At 43.0% G+C, this 18,200-nt stretch overlaps 1 protein-coding gene across 1 annotated transcript; it reads left to right on the top strand.

Moving 5' to 3' along the window:
* Nucleotides 1-207: 207 nt before the first annotated feature.
* Slh (sec1 family domain containing Slh) lies at nt 208-15,552 on the top strand. Its single transcript, XM_080271122.1, has 14 exons — nt 208-250; nt 1,043-1,205; nt 1,471-1,684; nt 4,433-4,520; nt 5,893-5,982; nt 6,945-7,095; nt 8,400-8,626; nt 9,160-9,378; nt 10,529-10,626; nt 11,410-11,589; nt 12,205-12,333; nt 13,174-13,308; nt 14,763-14,909; nt 15,438-15,552. The coding sequence occupies exons 1-14, from the start codon at nt 220-222 to the stop codon at nt 15,465-15,467; spliced, it is 1,902 nt and encodes a 633-aa protein (XP_080127248.1). The 5' UTR covers nt 208-219; the 3' UTR covers nt 15,468-15,552.
* Nucleotides 15,553-18,200: the final 2,648 nt, after the last annotated feature.

Below are 18,200 nucleotides of genomic sequence, written 5' to 3' on the forward strand. Positions count from 1 at the left end.
AATTAAAAGTGAACAGTCATCCAGTATGCAGATAACAACACTATAGATTTATTTGTAAACAGGATTTGGTAATCATCTCAACCATTGTGGCAGCCCTCAAATCTGAACAACAAAAACAGTACAGTATTAAGTTGACAGCAGTGCAGATGTGGATGGGTTGTATTTTGTACACATCAGATAGAATCGTGTTTCTTCAGGGAAAAAAGAAGATTGAGCATAATGTCTGCGTCACTGCGAGATAAACAAATTGGTAATGCAGTTGTGGTGGTTAATACAGTAATAAGCTGGAGAGGGATGCTCTCAGATGATGGCACCAATATGACTAAATGTTGGAGCTGCTGGCTTATACTGGCACCACCACTTGAAGGCATCCCTCTCTAGCACCCCTCTAAATATACAGTAAGAAGCTGATATAACCATTCATAGCTAGGTTTGGTTAAATGAGTGTAGGTCATTTTGGATTAGTTTACATGAATAATTAACATGAAATTTCCCAGTAATGAAAGTTTTTTACTGTGGTCGTGGTTTTGTCACTTGGTTTAATTTCCTGCCCATAAAAAACTTAAGCTGTACCATGGCCACCCCCTATAAAGGATTTGTGAAGAGGAAGCATCCCCTTATGTTTATGTATGTTGTAACAATATGTCTGTATTGTCAGTGGCTTTTTCTGGGATGATTTAGGTTAAATGTGCTAAAGCACATTTAAAGCATGTTACAAATGAAAAATTTCCCTCTTAAAATGCATTAAAAATCTGACTAAGTTACACTGTGGTCATTTTCTTTGGAAGTTAGTACAGTATCTGGGCTAATCCTTGAAGGAATGGCCATATAAAACTACCTTCATGTCACCCTTTCCTCTGCTATCAGGTTGCCCTCTCCAGTTCACACCCCCTTCCTCATATACCACACCACTGCAACCCTCCATATCACCCTCATTTCCTTCCTCATCCTCTCCCCTTTCACTTCACTCACATACTACTGGTACGCATTCCTAGTCAGTAGTCATACCACACACATCTTACTTCTGACATCCATGCTTCAGCATCACTGCGTCGGATGATCAACCTCAACACCGGGACTGGAGGCAATACAGTCGGCAGTGAAACACCATTCTCACTCCTGATTTATGACAAGCATGGACAGGACATCATCTCTCCACTCTTCTCAGTCAAGGATCTCAGAGAAATGGGCGTCACACTCCATATGTAAGATGTTACTTTATTTTCAATGATAGCCTAGGTGGTATGAACCATAAAAGTGTGGATGTTTATGTCCCTTAGGCAGAGTTAGTATTCTGGGGGCTTGCATAATAAGTGGATGAGAATGTGACCCATTTAATTGGTCAGACATTTTGTTAGTTTCTCCATCTGTCAGTTCTTTTTTTCCTCTCGGTACCCTACCTAATGCCATCCTTAGGTGGGAAAAGAGGTTGGGATAATAATATTAGCCCTCTCTCCTCTGACTTTCAAGGTTGCTTCACAGTGAGCGTGGGGAAGTTCCAGAGGTGCCAGCAATATACTTCTGTCACCCGTCAGAGGAGAACCTGATGCGGATTTGCCAAGACTTCTCGGATGGACTATATTCAGCGTACTACCTCAATTTCATCTCGCCTATCAGCCGGCAGAAGATTGAGGACTTGGCGCTGGCTGCACTTCAAGCTGGCTGTGAGGCAAATATTAAAAAGGTAGCTAATAACAATGATGGTAATAATAATGATAATAATAATACCTGTAGTAGTAACTATTCTATTCTATTCTATAGCCCGACGCCCTAATCCCGCAAAGGGTGGCCGCAGACAAAACGCCTCCAAGTCACTCTGTCACCCACCATTTGACTCCCCTCCCCCCAACTCACCCCCCCCTCCCTCATATACCTCTCAACTCCATCCCTCCACCTCATCCTCGGTCTACCCCTCCCTCTCCCTCCCTCCACCTCACCTACATACACCCTCTTAGTCAGTCTTTCATTCTCCATCCTCTCCACATGTCCAAACCACCTCAGTGTATTTCTCCTAATCTTTTCAACCACATCCACATCTACCCCACAACGTTCCTTCACTTCTTCATTCGTCAACCTGTCCCTCCATGTCACTCCACATGCTCCTCTCAAGTAACTCATTTCCACTGCTCTCACTCTTGACTTGTTCCCCTCTTGCAAGGTCCACGCCTCGCTTCCATACGTCAGGGTAGGGATCACAATACCATCATGCAGTGACTTCTTAACTTCCATACTCACCTCCCTATTTCTCATCACTGCTTTCAGTGTGCCAACAACCTTCCTTCCCTGCTGTACCCTTTCACGTACTTCATCCCCCAAAGTTCCATCCTTACTCATCACACTACCCAAGTACTTGAATGCACTCACATTCTCCATATCCTCACCATCCAACCTCACTGCACACTCTGTGACTTCATTCCTCTCAAACACCATAACTTTACTTTTGTTTACATTACCTTTCAGCTTCCTCCTCCTACACACTGTCCCAAATTCATTCACCAAACCTTGCAACTCCCATTCATCTTCACTCAACAATACTGTATCATCAGCAAACAGCAACACCGGAAGCTTCCAAATCTCACCCTCATTCATTAAGGCCACCCCCACATCCACTGCCCTACCTTGTACCTCCTTTACGACCCCATCCATATATATATTAAACAGCCAAGGAGACATTACACACCCCTGTTTCAGTCCCACATTGAGATCAAAGAACTCACTCAGCTCACCATCCACTCGCACCGTAGCCCTAGCTCCCTCGTACATACTCTTCACAGCACTCAACAATTTCCCCTCCACTCCATATATTCTTAATACCTTCCACATACCTTTCCTATCTATTCTGTCATAAGCTTTCTCCAAGTCCATGAAGGCAGCGTACACTTTCCTTCCCTTCTCTAGATACTTCTCCACTAAACATCTTAGAACAAATATCTGATCTACGCACCCTTTTCCCTTCCTAAATCCCCCTTGTTCTTCTCCAACTAGCTCCTCTGTCATATGCCTAACCCTATCAATGAGTATTCTACCATATATTTTACCAGTCACACTAAGAAGGCAAATACCCCTATGGTTACCACATACTTCTCTCTCCCCTTTTCCTTTGTACAGAGGAACAATTATACCTGATTTCCAGTCCTCTGGAACCCTTCCCTCTTCCCAAGCCAATCTACACAACTTCCATATCCACTCCACAACAATCTCACCCCCATACCTAAGCATTTCACCACACACTCCATCAATTCCTGGGGCCTTTCCCAGCTTAATCTTCTTCATTGCTTCCACTACTTCCGACCTACTGATCTCTTCCTCCCTCCTCTCATCTCTTCTTCTCCCAGCCATTCCCCAACCACTTATACTCACACTGTAGTAGTAACAATAATAATAATTATAATAATATAATAATAATCTATCTGTCTATCTTTAGCCAGGCACTGTAATCCCTTAAGGGGTGGCCATGTGGCTTTGAGTTAGTTGTTTTACAGGGAGGGGCACTAACTCTGCCAGCCCACTTGTTGACACGTAGGGAACACACGTGATAATGTTATTAATAAAAATGCAGTATTATAGTAACAGTCATGGCATATTATAGTTGATTTGTTTTTACATTACAAAGATTCCTAATCCCATTCAGCTCAGTAGATGGTCACATGTAGTCAGAATGGAGGATATATGGTATTTGACTAGTAATCAAGTAGACATATTCCTACTGTATGTCTAAGGCTCATCAAATTTCATGCAACCACAAATTAATATTCAAGTTGAGAGTGACCCAGTTCCCTCAGATGAAAACCAACCAACCATGCCTCAACTTCACATCACTAATCAGCTCTCTGAAAATTGAAGACTGTGGTTGCATTCCAGGCTGACTGAGGCTAATATCAAGAAGGTGCATCTGAGGATAGGGAGATATGTTTGATTATGTCTGGTGATGGTTTGGGGCACTGCAAAAGGTTATTGGACAGTTGCATACAGTTGTTGAATTGTGGCTGTGGGGGCTGTTTTACGTGGGCAGTCATTATTCACAGTTTAAAATGAGTCAGTTATTTAAGAGGAGCCTGTGGAGTCACGTGGAGAGACAGGCTGACGAATGAGGATATATAGGAGCGCTGTGGTGTTGATGTGGATATGATAGGAAGTGTTATGAGGAACACACTGAGGTGGTTTGGCCATGTAGAGAGGATGGAGGGTGAAAGACTGACGAAGAGAGTGTATGTGAGTGAGGTGGAGGGGGGAAGAGGGAGGGGGAGGCCGAAGATGAGATGGAGGGATGGGGTGGAGAGGTATATGAGAGAGGGGGGTGTGAGTTGGGAGCAGGGCAGTGAAATGGCGGGGGACGGGGCGACTTGGAGGCGATTTGTTTGTGGCCACCCCAAACGGGATTGAGGCGTCTGGCAATAGATAGATAGATAGTTTTAATGTATGTTTTCTACAGGTGTATGATCAACATGTCAACTTTGTGAGTCTGGAAGAAGACATGTTCACACTTCGGCACCAAGGATCTGATGCGTTTTCCTACTATGGTGAGTCTCAATGCATTTTAATTATGTATCATCAATCACTGCGCACTGTTCACTTTAACTTGACCTGAACTTTGTGTTACATCTGCCACCAAAGGTCCAGTGCTTTCACTTCCTATGATTAGTCTCTGGCAGATGCCATAGTCCAGAAAAGGGATGGTCACAAATTAATCTTGCTGGTGAGTCTCTTGAATGTGTAGAAGACTTTTCTTATTTGGGGGACATGTTATGTGCTGGAGGTACGGCTGGAGCTGGCTCTGTGGTTGGGGTAAGGAGTCATTGGAAGAAGTTAAGAGAGCTGTTGCCTCTCCTGACATTGAGAGGGTTCTCTTTCCTTGCTAAGGGATCTTTGTATGCAGCAGGTGTTAGGAGCGCAATGCTGTATGGTAGTGAGACCTGGGCAGTAAAGAAAGGGGATATTCATAGGCTCATACATACAGAGAGGACAATGATAAATGGATGTGTTGTGTACCCTTGAATATGAGGCCTGGGGGGGGGGGGCTAGGTTTATGATTGAAGAGTTTAGAGGAAGGATGGGACTGGAGATGACTTGTATTGTGATGAGGAGGTCTAGATTGAAATTGTCTGGGCATGTTGAGGGGGCGGAAGATGGCACTTGGATGTGGAAAAAGAGAAGTGTTAACGTTGGAGGTAGGATTATGAGAGGTAAACTGAAACAGACTGGGGACATGGTCATAGAATGCAACCTTAAGGATAAGGGAATGACTACGGAGACTGCCAGAGATCAAGCAGCATGGAGAGCTGCCATTAGGTGACCTAGGCTTACACATACAAGCATGTTGGAGCCATTATAAATGATTGATACAGTACAGTATGACATGTCTTCTGCCATCAGGCTGCCCTCTCCCCAGCTTACAAATCTCTTCTGTCCCATTGCATCATCTTATCCTCGTTCTTCCCCTTCCACCTCATTCGCATACACTTTCATCCACAGTCCTTCATTCTTCATTCATTCCATCTGGCCAAAGTGGTCCATAGTTTTACTCTTTTGGCTAGCATCAGATGATTTTTTACTGTATTCTAGAGATTTTGAAGACTTCTTAGTTCCTTTTCTTTAGTTATTTAGCTTCTCTCGTATGCCGTTGATGTAGACTGTTTCATTATAAAATAATTTGACATGTAATGTGAAAGACATGCAAGTGTGGATGTTTATGCCTGTGAGGTGGAGTCACAATTCCAGGAGCTTCTTTGGTAAGTAAATGAATATGTGATCCATTTAATTTGACAGACTCTTATTAGCTCTCCCTTTGTTAGAGTTCCCCCCCCCTTCCCTCTTTGAACACTACATCACCCCATTCATAGGTTAGGAAAGAAGTCAGTGTGATGATGATGATGATGGTGATGTTTTTTCCAGCCATAAACCGTGGTGATGTGAAGGACACGGATATTGAAACCTTAATGGACTCCATCGTTGACAGTCTCTTCGCAGTCTTTGTCAATTTAGGTAAGTGTATGGGCTTTTTACATATCTATCTATCTATTGCCTGATGCCATACTCCCATTAGGGGTGGCCATTTGACTCTTGAGTTATTTGTTTTACAGGAAGGGGCACTAACCCTCCACCAACCCACTTGATGACACGTAGGGAGCACGTAATTGTTTGGTTATATGGTTACCACCCAGCGTTGTAAATGGTTTCTTGGCTTACAGGAAACCATTAGGCTTGTCACTCAATGTAAAGCCACCTGTAAAGGAAAGAAAAGCAATAAGAAGTGACAGGAAAGATGGGAGAAATAGGAAGAGAGGAGGGCAGGCACAGAAAAAGAATGATAAAAGCTGAGGAAGAAGTAGGCAGCACTACATCAAGTGAGTGGATGATGGTCGCCACCACCTACCACTATACTGTACATAACTGTGGTATATATTTTTGAAACTTATATTTCATGTACTAATTCATAACATCCACTTATTAATACAATATGTACAGCTCTGGAACTGTCTCCCTCTGTCTGTATTTCCTGCTGCCTATGATCTCCAGTCTTTCAAACGCAGTGTGTCCAGGCATCTCAAAATGATCGGATCTTGAATTTGGCTCTCTATTGTATTTTGTTTTTCTCTTGGAGGGAACTGTTACTGCGGGCTCATGGCCTTTGGTTCCTTCTTTCTCGCATAAAAACAAAAAAAAAAAAGCATGGTAGTAGTTGTAGTAGTAGTAGTAGTAGTAGTAGTAGTTATTATTGTTGCTGTTGTTAATATTTAATCCCCAGGTTCATCTGAATCATGAAGCTGGAGGACTTTCAGGTTAAAGTGTCCCTTTTTTAACAGTGCACCATCCTCTTATCAGGGGATAGGGAGGGGATGAGGGAAGTGTTATAACTGGGCATCTCAGTGCCACAGCATAAAAGTGAAGGGGTGAGTTGATGATGACAGTTACCATGGTTATGAGGCTGATGATGATGTCCACAGGTCAGGTACCAATCATCCGGTGCCAGAGGGGTAACGCGGCTGAGAGTGTCGGTGAACGCCTGGACAAGAAACTTCGCGAGAACCTCCGGGATACTCGCAACTCTTTCTTCACAGGTCTTGGCTCGGAGGGATTCACTGCAGGACAGCTAAGGTAGGTCATAGTCCTTACTCGTATTTTTATTATTATTATCATTTAATAGCTCTCTGGTGCTATAGTGTGTTTGATCTAACCTGACATGCATCAGCCTTGGTCACCAAATGGCAGCTGGGAGCAGGACAGTGAAATGGCAGGGGAGAGGGCGACATGGAGACGATTTGTTTGTGGACACCCCTTACAGGATTAAGGTGTCTGTCAATAGATAGATAGATAGATTATTTGGGTACTTGGCAAAAATGTGATTGTAAATTTGTGGGCCCTGAACCAATTAACATTTATTCCCAATTTTTGCTTTATTTAATTATTGAGGGGTTTCATCATTGCAGTAGTTTGGCAGACCAATTGACCATGATCAAGGAGGTCTTACTGTAGTGGAATAGACTGGTTTGAACTCTTGAGACCACCAGTGACACTTGCATCTTTCGTAGAAGCCATGGCTAGGGTTAAATGAAAGTAAAATGAGATAAGAATTGGACAGAATACAGGCACCACCAAAGGAGGGGGAGGTGATGGCTGAATCAATAGAGAGAGAGAGCCTGCAGTCCTAATTGACCCAGGTTCAAATCCTAGCTGGGACAGGGAACAGTTTAAGGATTTGAATTTCATAATGCAAACTTTCCTGATCTACCGGAAGACCTGCCGACATGTCGTAAAAGAACCCCCACTAATACCAATACACCAGTCCTGTATGAGGCAGCCCTGGCATGTATTCAATATGGACAGTGGGTGTTAGTGCCCAAGTTGTGACATGTGGAGGTGTAGGAGGACTACTGGGCCTTGGGATAAGCCACGGCCCCCCGAAAAATAGGCCCTGAAGCCTTTGCCCAGAGTCAGACTCATTAAAAAAAAAAAAGACATGCTCTGTAAGCATTCCAAGTGATCACACTACATTCAACACTATCTCTGGCAGATGCGAGAATTTCAAGTGGCCTTGTGTAATTTTTCCCGGTTTATAAGGTACGTGTCAAGTGGGGTTGGTGGAGGATTAGTGCCCCTCCCTGTAAAACAAGTAACTCTAAGCCCTTGGCCACCCCGTTTGGGATACATGGTGTCTGGCAATGAATGAAAATGAATGAATAAGGTACCAGACAGTCCAGTACTGAAAAATTGGCGCTGTACCTGTATTTATATTTTTGTTTTTTGCTATTTTCAGAGACCAGTATTAATAGTCAAGTAATTGTCAGTTACAGCAATGACCTTGTCTTTATTCTTTTTTTTTTTTCACCCCATAATGATGATGATTTATATTCTTTGCTTCAGTATGTAGCTATTGCTTTTTTTTTTCTTTTTTTTTACAGTTTCCAGAGACCACTGTTAGTAATTGTGGATCGCAACGTAGACCTTGCCACTCCCCTGCACCATACCTGGACCTACCAAGCCCTGTGCCATGACGTACTTGGGTTGGGGCTAAACAGAGTGACAGTCACTGAACAAGACCCAACACACCCAGCAAGCCCCACCCCAAGGACCAAGGCCAAGGATTATGATCTCAATAATGTTGATGCATTTTGGAAGGCTCATAAAGGTTTGTGTCATGTGTGCTGTTGTATGTACAGTATATACTATATATCTGTGTTTCATCCAATCCAATATTTGTTCTTCTCACCAGGAGCATAGGGGCCAGTAGCAAGGCAACTTAATCGATCATTTAAAGCAAAGTTCACCAGCAACATTTTCCCATGATTACGAGTGTCAGTTTGAGAGCTTTTTTTTTTTTTTCTGGACTCTACCTCATCCCATCCATAGGTGCAGAATGAGGTCCAATTGATGATAGAAAAGTAGTGTTTAGTGCCAGTTTATTAATGTTTACTTTTATGGTGTATAGTGACAAAGATCCCTAACCTATTTTTCAGCTCAATTGATGACCAGGTGTAGTCAGGTTAGAGGTTAAATTTGACCTGTTACCAAGACACTTTTATGTCTATCCCATAACTAAAGCTCACCAAATTTGATGCCAACACAGCTTTTGCATTCATATTGAGAGAGTGGCCCAGTTCTCTTTGGTGAAGAACAACAGATTAGCTACTGGTAAAATGCCATCCTGGTTAACTTCCTCAGGCAGTGCATTCCCTGATGTGGCAGCAGCAGTGGAAGCAGAACTGGAGGAGTACAAGAAGGCCGAATCTCACATCAAGGGCCTCAAGACAGACCTGCCAGACTCCGACGCCTTCGACCTGCTCAGCGACAACACCGCCAAGCTGACCTCTGCCATCACGTCACTCCCGGAACTGATCAAGAAGAAAGCAGAGATTGATAAACACATGAGTATTGCTATGGGTAAGTCAGGGTTATATGTACAGCTATTTTTCCAAGTCCTCTAATTTGACTATGTGTGTTCATTGCTACCTCTCTTGCAGTCATGGCAACACTACCAAGCTAATCTCTGCCATCACATCACTGCCAGAACTGATCAAGAAAAAAAAAAATGAGGTTGACAAGCACATAAGTATTGTTATAGATAAGTGAGGTTCCTTAATTTTCCTATTTTCCTAAGTAATTTGATCATATTTATAGTGGTAGGTGGGGGCTCTCACCATCCACTTACTCAATGTAATGCGGCTTCAGGTGTCTGCCCTTTCTCCTCTTCCTTCCTTCCTCTTCCTTCTTTCTTTCCTTCATTCTTTCCTCTTCCTTCTGCCTACGAGGGACTTTACTCTCCCTCTTCTGTCTCTCTTTCCTTCATTCTTTTTCTTCCTTCTGCCTATGGGTGACTCTACACTGAGTGACAAGCTAAATGGTTTCCTGCACACCAGGAAACCATTTACTACGCTGGGTGGTAGCTATATAACCAGATTATGGCACACGGTGGTTTAGTGGGTAATTGAGGCATTCCAGTCGGATTGGGCTGGTGTGGGTTTGTATGCAAGGGGTAGTTGGGGTTAGTTGCTCATGTAATGACATTCAGGGATGAGTGAGGCTGGTCACTCTCATCTTAAATGTCAGGACCAACTTGCCTAGCCCCGGGCTCCTATGCTCCTCATAGGGCGACATAGGATTGGATGATGGAAGGATGGATGGATTTATTATCTGTTGTTCCTTGCTACCACTCCCTCTCCTGACAAAACTGCTATCACATCACTCATTAAACTTACCAATAAAAGAGTGGAAATTGGCTAGCAGATGAGTTGGGTGAATTAGGTTCACTTGTTTACCTTTTTTCCTGGTAATTTGAATTCAAGTACATTTATTAATTCATTCTAGCAACCTTTGTTATGGCCTTTGTTGACCATTTTAACTGATAGTTAGTGTGAAGTGTGTAAGTGTGGATGGTTATGCCTTATTAGGGTGTTGTGGAAGGCCAGCCACCATGCCTTGGGCCCACACCACCCCTTTGATAGCTCAGAGCTACTCAAGGTAGATAGTAACCATTCACCTCACGAGAAATAATAATTGATAACCAGTTGAACTCTGTCTCATCCCCTGGCAGCGCTGTTGAATGGCATCAAGTCTCGCAAACTGGATGTGTTTTTTGAGGCTGAGGAGAAAATCATGGGTAAAGCCACACTGGAGCGACCATTACTTGAGGTGAGTGGATCCTGTGCATGCGTTTGATTTGTTTCCCTTTTCTTGTGCAGGTAATCCATGATAGTGATGTAGATATAGAGTAAAGCGTCTGTTTTTTTTGTTTTTTTTTATCATCATCATCATCATCATCATCATCATCATCATCATCATCATCTAATCCTGTGTTGCCTGGAGCTAGGCACATTTGTCCTTACATTTATTATCCATCCATCCATCATCCAATCCTACGTTGCCCCATGAGGAGCGTAGGAGCCCGGGGCTAGGCAGTTGGTCCTGACATTTAAGATGAGAGTGACCAACCTCACTAATCCCTGAGTGGCATTACCGGTACGTGAGCAATAGACTCCAACCACCCCTTGGATATAAACCTTCACCGGTTCAATCCGATTGGAGCACAATAATTACCCACTAAACCACCAGGCGCCAAAATGTGGTTATATGGTTACCACCCAGCATAGTAAATGGTTTTCTGGTGTACAGGAAACCACTTGGCTTGTCACTCAGTGTAGAGTCACCCACAGGCAGAAGGACGAGGAAAGAATGAAGGAATGAAAGACAGAAGAGGGAGTGTAAAGTCACCCATGGGCAGAAAGACGAGGAAAGACTGAAGGAAAGAAAGACAGAAGCAGATGGAAGGAAAGAAGGATGGAGCGGAAAGGGCAGACACCCGAGAGCAGCACTACATTGAGTGAGTGGATGGTGAGTGCCCCACCTACCACTAACATTTATTATCTCTTATAGATAACACATGATAGTGATTGCGAAATTCTTTTTCTCCCTTAGATAATCCGTGACAGCGAGTGTGGCTTACCAATGGACAAGCTGCGTACATTCCTGATCCTGTACCTGTGTTCTGCCAGCATGACGGATGCCGAGGTTGATGAGTATGCCACAGCCCTGATGGAGGCTGGAGCTGACACTACGCCACTCCTCTATCTCAAGCGATGGAAGTCTTTGATGAAGGTGGGATTTTTAAAATTTCCCTCTTTATTTTAGAGTACTTAAATGCAAGATATGTGCAGCTGATATGGAAGCAGAATGGTGCAGTGTATTAGCTCAGGAGAAGAAAGAGCACTGTTTGAGAGTGGCGCAGCTTGTTGATGAAAGAGGAGAAAGAACATTTGAGAGAATGAGAGAGTTGTGTGAAGATAAGTTAGCCCAGAGGTGTATCTGTTACAGCCATCCCCTCTTGAAGAGTTCCTAAGAGGTAGTAAGATGATTATGTTGATGATGATGATGGTTTGTTTGTGAGATGAAACCGGTATGGAAGTCTTTGATTAAGGTAAATTTTTTATCTTGTTTTTTCATTAATACAAAATAATATTTAGAAATGGTTTTAGACTCATTTCACAGATCATGCTGTTAGTTTCTCTTTCCCAGTATTTTGGGTCCTACATCATTCCATCCTTAGGTAGGATGATGATGATGGTTTTGTCTGTCATTCTTCCTACAGTTAATTTATTAGGAAATGTGTTATGACAATGATGTTTTGATGATGATAATAAGGAAAACAATTTTTTGTATATCGGTCGTACACTGAAGAAAGAATTAATTGAAGACGTGTATTTTCCTCTGCAGATGACAGCTGGCATGGGCATGTCTGAGTACACTGGGGGAGTTGCCAAGACTGTCTCCATGTTCTCCAAACTGATGAACCAGGGGTCAGCGCTTGTTGTAGAGGGAGTCAATTTTGTGCTGAAAGAGAATGTGAGTGTGTAAGATCAGTCGAGATCATTTAAACCTGTATACTGTATTGATGTGTATGACATTTTGGACAGACATACGTACTTGGGAGAACAATGTGTGAGAGGGAAACCTTCATGTGGTGGCACTGATAGAATTGGGACTTCACTGCCTGGTCATACAGCTATCCTTCATTTCCTTTCCTGCCACCCGAAGGAGACTGGTGTACTGCAGGAAAAGAATAATTTCAGCCTTCAGACCACTGGGTTCATGTTCAGATGTGCTTGGACTTTCATGTGTGACTGCTGTTTGAGAGAGCTTCATTCAAAAGGAGAATGTGAGTGTGTAAAACTAGTAGAGATAAATTAGACCTGTACTGTATACTGAGCTAGAAAGATTAGTAAGTCATTTTCAACACACGTGCATTCGTATTTGATTTTTTATTTGGGGGGGGGGAATATTTTATGGTTTCCTGTACACCAGGAAACCATTTACTGTACTGGGTTGTAACCATATAACCAACTTATGGCGCCTGGTGGTTTAGTGAGTAATTAAGGTGCTCCAATCGGATTGAGCCAGTGCAGCTTTATATCTGAGGGATGGTTGGGGTTTATTGCTCACAAAATGCCACTCAGGGATGAGTGAGGCTGGTCACTCTCATCTTAAATGTCTGGACCAAATTGCCTAGCCCCGGGCTCCTATGCTTCTTAAGGGACAACATAGGATTGGATGATGGGTGGATGGATGTCATCAAGGGAAGTATGCTGATCATTTATCCCAGACTGCACTGGACTACACTAATCAATCCTTATCACTATTGCAACTCATACATGAGTATACTGTAGTTTGCCTTTCTTTTTTCAGAAATTGCCCATCACTCGCATTTTGGACCACCTGATGGAGTTGAAGAGCAGCGAGGAGGACAAGGAGTACCGCTACTTTGACCCTAAACTCCTGCGCCCCGGTGACTCAGCCACTCGCACTCGCACTCCATTCCAGGTTAGTACTGTAATACTTCAGACCTGAGGCTCACCTGATCATGAGCCCAGTGAACTGCAGGATGAAGTTGCCATCCTGCAGCTCACCATCCTCCTCTCAGGGTACAGAGAGTTAAGGAACATTTATATAAACGGGCAGCAGAGCTGTCTGGTCATATTGGAGTCATCCATCTTCATCACCATTATACTTTAAGGATAGTTTGAATTACTGATGAGAAGTGATGGTATATTCATTACTGCGCCATCATCGTCATCCTCATCATCATCCGGACCTCCTTTCCCACCTTAGGGCAGGGTGAGGGGTAGCAGTGTCCAGACAGCCCAGATTTGCCCAGTCCAATGGGCCATGCTTCCATTCGCCCACCATTCAAGTTCCCAGAATCCTGGCTGTATCTGATATGCCAGAAACATTCACCACGTTCTGTAGCTTCACAAAAATGTATCCAGTAGAGCAATGGTTCCCAACCTTTTTTCTGTCTTTTCCCCCCTTCAACCAGTTCACCAGTTCAGATTCGCCCCCCCTGCTCTCTCTCTGACTAAAGGCAGTCATACCATTAGTGTTTTATATTTTTTTGCAGTACTTGAAGAAAAGTCTGTCACCACATTCTATGAGATTTGTTTGCTGTCGGCTAATAGCTAGTAATCTGTATTTCCCTCAATAAATTTCCCCCCAGGGGGAAATTTCCCCCAGGTTGGGAAATGCTGCAATACAGTCAGTCCAGATGCTGTCACGTTAAAGCGGGGTGCCGAATCCCTGATCATGCGCTTCTCCTCACAATATTCATCCAGCCAACTCGATTTCTTATCAGTCCCCTAGCCTCACCGACTTCCAAACCTCTCTTCCTCACACACTCATCCACCATATCCCTCCACCTTCTCCTTGGCCTGCCTTGCCTCCTTCCTCCTTCAAATTCGCTCAGATATACCTTTTTCACTACTTTATTGTTATCCATTCTCTCCACATGACCATACCATTTCAGTTCACTCTCTTCGATTCTGGTGTCCACAGACTTCCTCACTCCACGTCTTTCACGATCAGATTATTTTGCGTCCTATCCACTCGCTGCATTCCACATACATTCCTCAGCAGTCCCATCTCCACTGCTCTCACTCTTGACTTTTCATTTTCATGCCACACCATAGTCTTACATCCATATGTTAAAGTTGGCATTAACACACCTTCATGTAACTGTAATATTTCTTCACCACTGCAGTCTAGGTATTTTATTCCAAGTCTAATACTGTATGTTTGCAGGATGTGATAATGTTGCATTACTGTTGAATGTGGTGATGTTTTCATCATCCTAAGCTGTATTTAGCTTGTTTTCACCTGATGGAATTGAGATCATCCTACAACTTGAATACTTGTTTGTGGCTGCAGGAAATTCAGTGAGGTGCTGCGACATAAAAGTGTCCCTGTGCATCACCAGTTATAGGAGTATACTATGTTTGCAGGATGCAGTGGTGTTCGTTGTTGGAGGAGGGAATTATGTCGAGTACAGTAACCTGGTAAGCTATGCTAAGAAGAAGGCTGGGGTGGGAGGTAAGCGCATCACATATGGCTGCACCGACGTTGTCAATGCTGAACAGTTCATTGCGCAGGTCTGTATCATCGTTTATCTAATCAAATCTAGGAATGATGCTATCTTTCCTCTTAAGGAATCAAATTATTTGGGTTGACCATGGTACAGCTGATGCCAGAACCAACTGATTACATCCCAGTAGTCACAGGAAGCTGTTGGAGAAAAAAGAAATTTGATATGTCTGAAATGACTTGTAACCATGTGAGAGTTTCATTTTGGACTTTGACTCTATGCACAGTCACTCAAAACAAGGATCACCAAGTGACTGTACTTGTGGCTTAATATTTCCTGCCCATTAGTGATGATTGTGTGGCTCATTACCAAGCTTGCAGTCACATTTCACTCTCATGGTAGTACCTTCTAGGGTCCGTGGTAGCCATCCATCTGCTACACCATCAGCATCATTGTAATTATTGTCAGTTAATTTGTGGCCACCCCTTCTGGGATTAAGACATCTGGCCGTAGGTACATAGATAGACAGACAGATAGGCAGTAACATTTTAATTTAATGTTTCAGTGATAGTAACTTTATTCATTCATTTTTCAGTTAACAAAGCTTGGGGGTGAGATCTCATGAAGGGCCGAGAGATCGCAGAAGATTGCAGTGAAATCCCTCGCTTGCTATGAACTGTGTGCTGGCCAGGACCACCAGTTCTGAAGCCTTATTGTTTGTACACTTGTACATACATTTACATGGTCTGTTATACAGTTTGCAATGCTCTGAGGTACACTAGTGCTAGAATTATTGGATGAATGAATGTATAGGGTGCTCTGTGAACATCAGGATCTTATTCTTGGGCTTGAGTTTCAGTAAGAATGCTACACAATATCAATATGGGTCCAGTTTTCAACCATAATTGAGATACAAGTACTGAAATCCTTATGGACAAAAACATTGGCCCTCATAATTCACTCATAAGGTCATCAGTAATTGTAGCTCCAAAACACTTGAGAATTGGACCTATGTTGATATAGCATTTCTTACTGAAAATTAGTCCACTGGACCTTGATGAGTAAGTTCTCGGAGCACCTCACATATCACTACACACAATCCATTTACCCTGTGATGTAATTTTGTCATTCCCACACAACACAGTGAAAGAGTTCATATATGAAGTGTATCCTGTGAGATGTGTACCAAGTTCAGGAGGTTTGTCCGTCCATCCATCATCCAATCCTGTGTTGTCCTACATTCCTCATGGGGCAACACAGGATTGGATGAATGATGGACGGAAAAACCTCCTGAACTTGGTACACATCTCACAGGATACTCTTCATATATGAACTCTTTCCCTGTGTTGTGTGGGAATGACAAAATTGCATCACAGGGTAAATGGATTGTGTGTAGTGATATGTGAGGTGCTCCGAGAACTTACTCACCAAGGGCCAGTGGAAAACAGTGAAATTTTCATTCCATCTCTTTCTCTTGCTACGTCTCTCTCCTCTGAAAAATGAATGTGTATACAGGTACAGCACCAGTTTCCAGCACCCTTGGTTCCAGAGCCTCGCCAGTTGAATCATTTGGCCGGACTGAGGGAGGTCACATGTGTCACATATAATAATTCAACAGGGACCAACATAGGTCATGTACAATAACTCAGCAAGACACCCCAGACCCACTATCCTTCAGTGTAATCATACTCATGTTCTAATTTAAGTTCTTTATGGAACAAATGAGCCAGATTCATTATCATGCTACCCACCAAGTCCACTCTATCACTCTGATGCTGTTGCAACCTTTCCATCATCACTTGATCGTGCTCACAGCAGTACTCCTACCATCTTTCATAAATTTTCTAATGCTCATTTGCTTCTTTTAATCACTATGTGCATAGAGTTCAGTATTTTTTCCCTTCTGCTTCTTCATATCATAAACAGTGGACAAACCATTACCATAATTATGTGTGACAACTTCTGTAAAGGAACACCATGCTCCAGCTTTTCAGCAGTTCTACCTTATCCTGTTCATTGTTGTTTTTAGCATAATATAAATGTCTTACTGCACTAAATCCCCCCAAATAGCTGGTAATTCACCATTCTGAAAAGATAGGTGATTGAAAATATTCATGAAGATCAGGGTGTCCAATGTGGCAAGGTCACTATCAGTTACAATGGTAATAGTGTGCCTTGCGGCAGCTGGCTTCCAAACATAAACAACCCCAAAAAGTAATAACGCTTTATGCACTCCTCACTCACATATACTGTAAAGTGCCTCATTAAATACCAGTAATGGAAAAAAGATTTGGTTTGCCTGTGGTAGTTTTTCAGAATAAACTGAAGTGGTGATTTAGTATTTAGGGGTCAACTTAACTAAAAGAATGGTAAATGTTGTAAGAAATGTCATATTCACAAGAACAGAAATTGATGGTTAGGAGTGGTTAATTGCAAAAATGTTTTTGAAGCCATAACTAGGGTTGAATGAAAGTAAAATAAGCTAAGACTCAGACAAAATACAGGGATCACCACCAAGGCAGGCAGTATAAGCAATCAAAGTGAGCATGTACTAAACTTAACACCATCTGTGACTGCTTGATAAACTATTTTGGCGTGCACAGGAATTTGTAGTGTCCTCTCGTAATTTTGACTGGACTAAAAGAGGTGCTGGACCATCTGATGGCGGAAAATTGGTGGTGTACCTGTGTACAGTATATATATATATATATATATATATATATATATATGTATGTATATATTGAGCCTCTGTGGTACAGTGGTAGAGCATGCATTTTGTACACGGGTGAACCAGGGTTCACGCCCTCCAGGGTGATAAGCTTTGGGAGTGTTCACCTGGCCACGTACTACATTGGCGGACACAAGGGGTGCTGTGGTTGAAACAGTGTCGCTTACTATAAAGTATGCTTCCACCCAGTCGGCTTGCTCGGGCCGATTACACTTGGTTCACAGACTACACACACATCCAAAGCCACTCCAACACTACAATTACACTTACAAGCACTTCTCACCGTACATACAATCTCTACTAGACAGCCTAAGCCACTTGGTAGAGATACATTGGCTGTATCGTCCCGACTTCGGTAGGGATAGGCCGGTCCTGCAGTGGATACTCAAACGGCTGATGATGATGATGTATATATCATCATCCATCATCCAATCCTACATTTCCCCATGAGGAGCGTAGGAGCCCAGGGCTAGGCAGTTGGTCTCGACATTTAAGATGAGAGTGACCAGCCTCACTACCTCATCCAGTTCCTAGGTGTGAGGGGAGGTCTGGATGATGATGATGATGATGATGATGATGATGAAGACTGGCACAACCCAACTGATACTGTGACAGTGGCTTGATAAAAAT

Source organism: Coenobita brevimanus, chromosome 44 (genome assembly GCF_032717465.1).
Source record: "Coenobita brevimanus isolate Jiangsu-jjx chromosome 44, ASM3271746v2, whole genome shotgun sequence".
NCBI lineage: Eukaryota > Metazoa > Arthropoda > Malacostraca > Decapoda > Coenobitidae > Coenobita > Coenobita brevimanus.

What these genes read in the sequence shown, in the direction of transcription:
- Slh (XM_080271122.1), top strand. Translation starts at nt 220, where the DNA reads ATGTCTGCGTCACTGCGAGATAAACAAATTG. An exon ending in ATTTTGTGCTGAAAGAGAAT is followed by an intron (nt 12,334 to 13,173) that starts GTGAGTGTGTAA and finishes TTCTTTTTTCAG; the next exon opens with AAATTGCCCATCACTCGCAT. An exon ending in CTGAACAGTTCATTGCGCAG is followed by an intron (nt 14,910 to 15,437) that starts GTCTGTATCATC and finishes TTCATTTTTCAG; the next exon opens with TTAACAAAGCTTGGGGGTGA.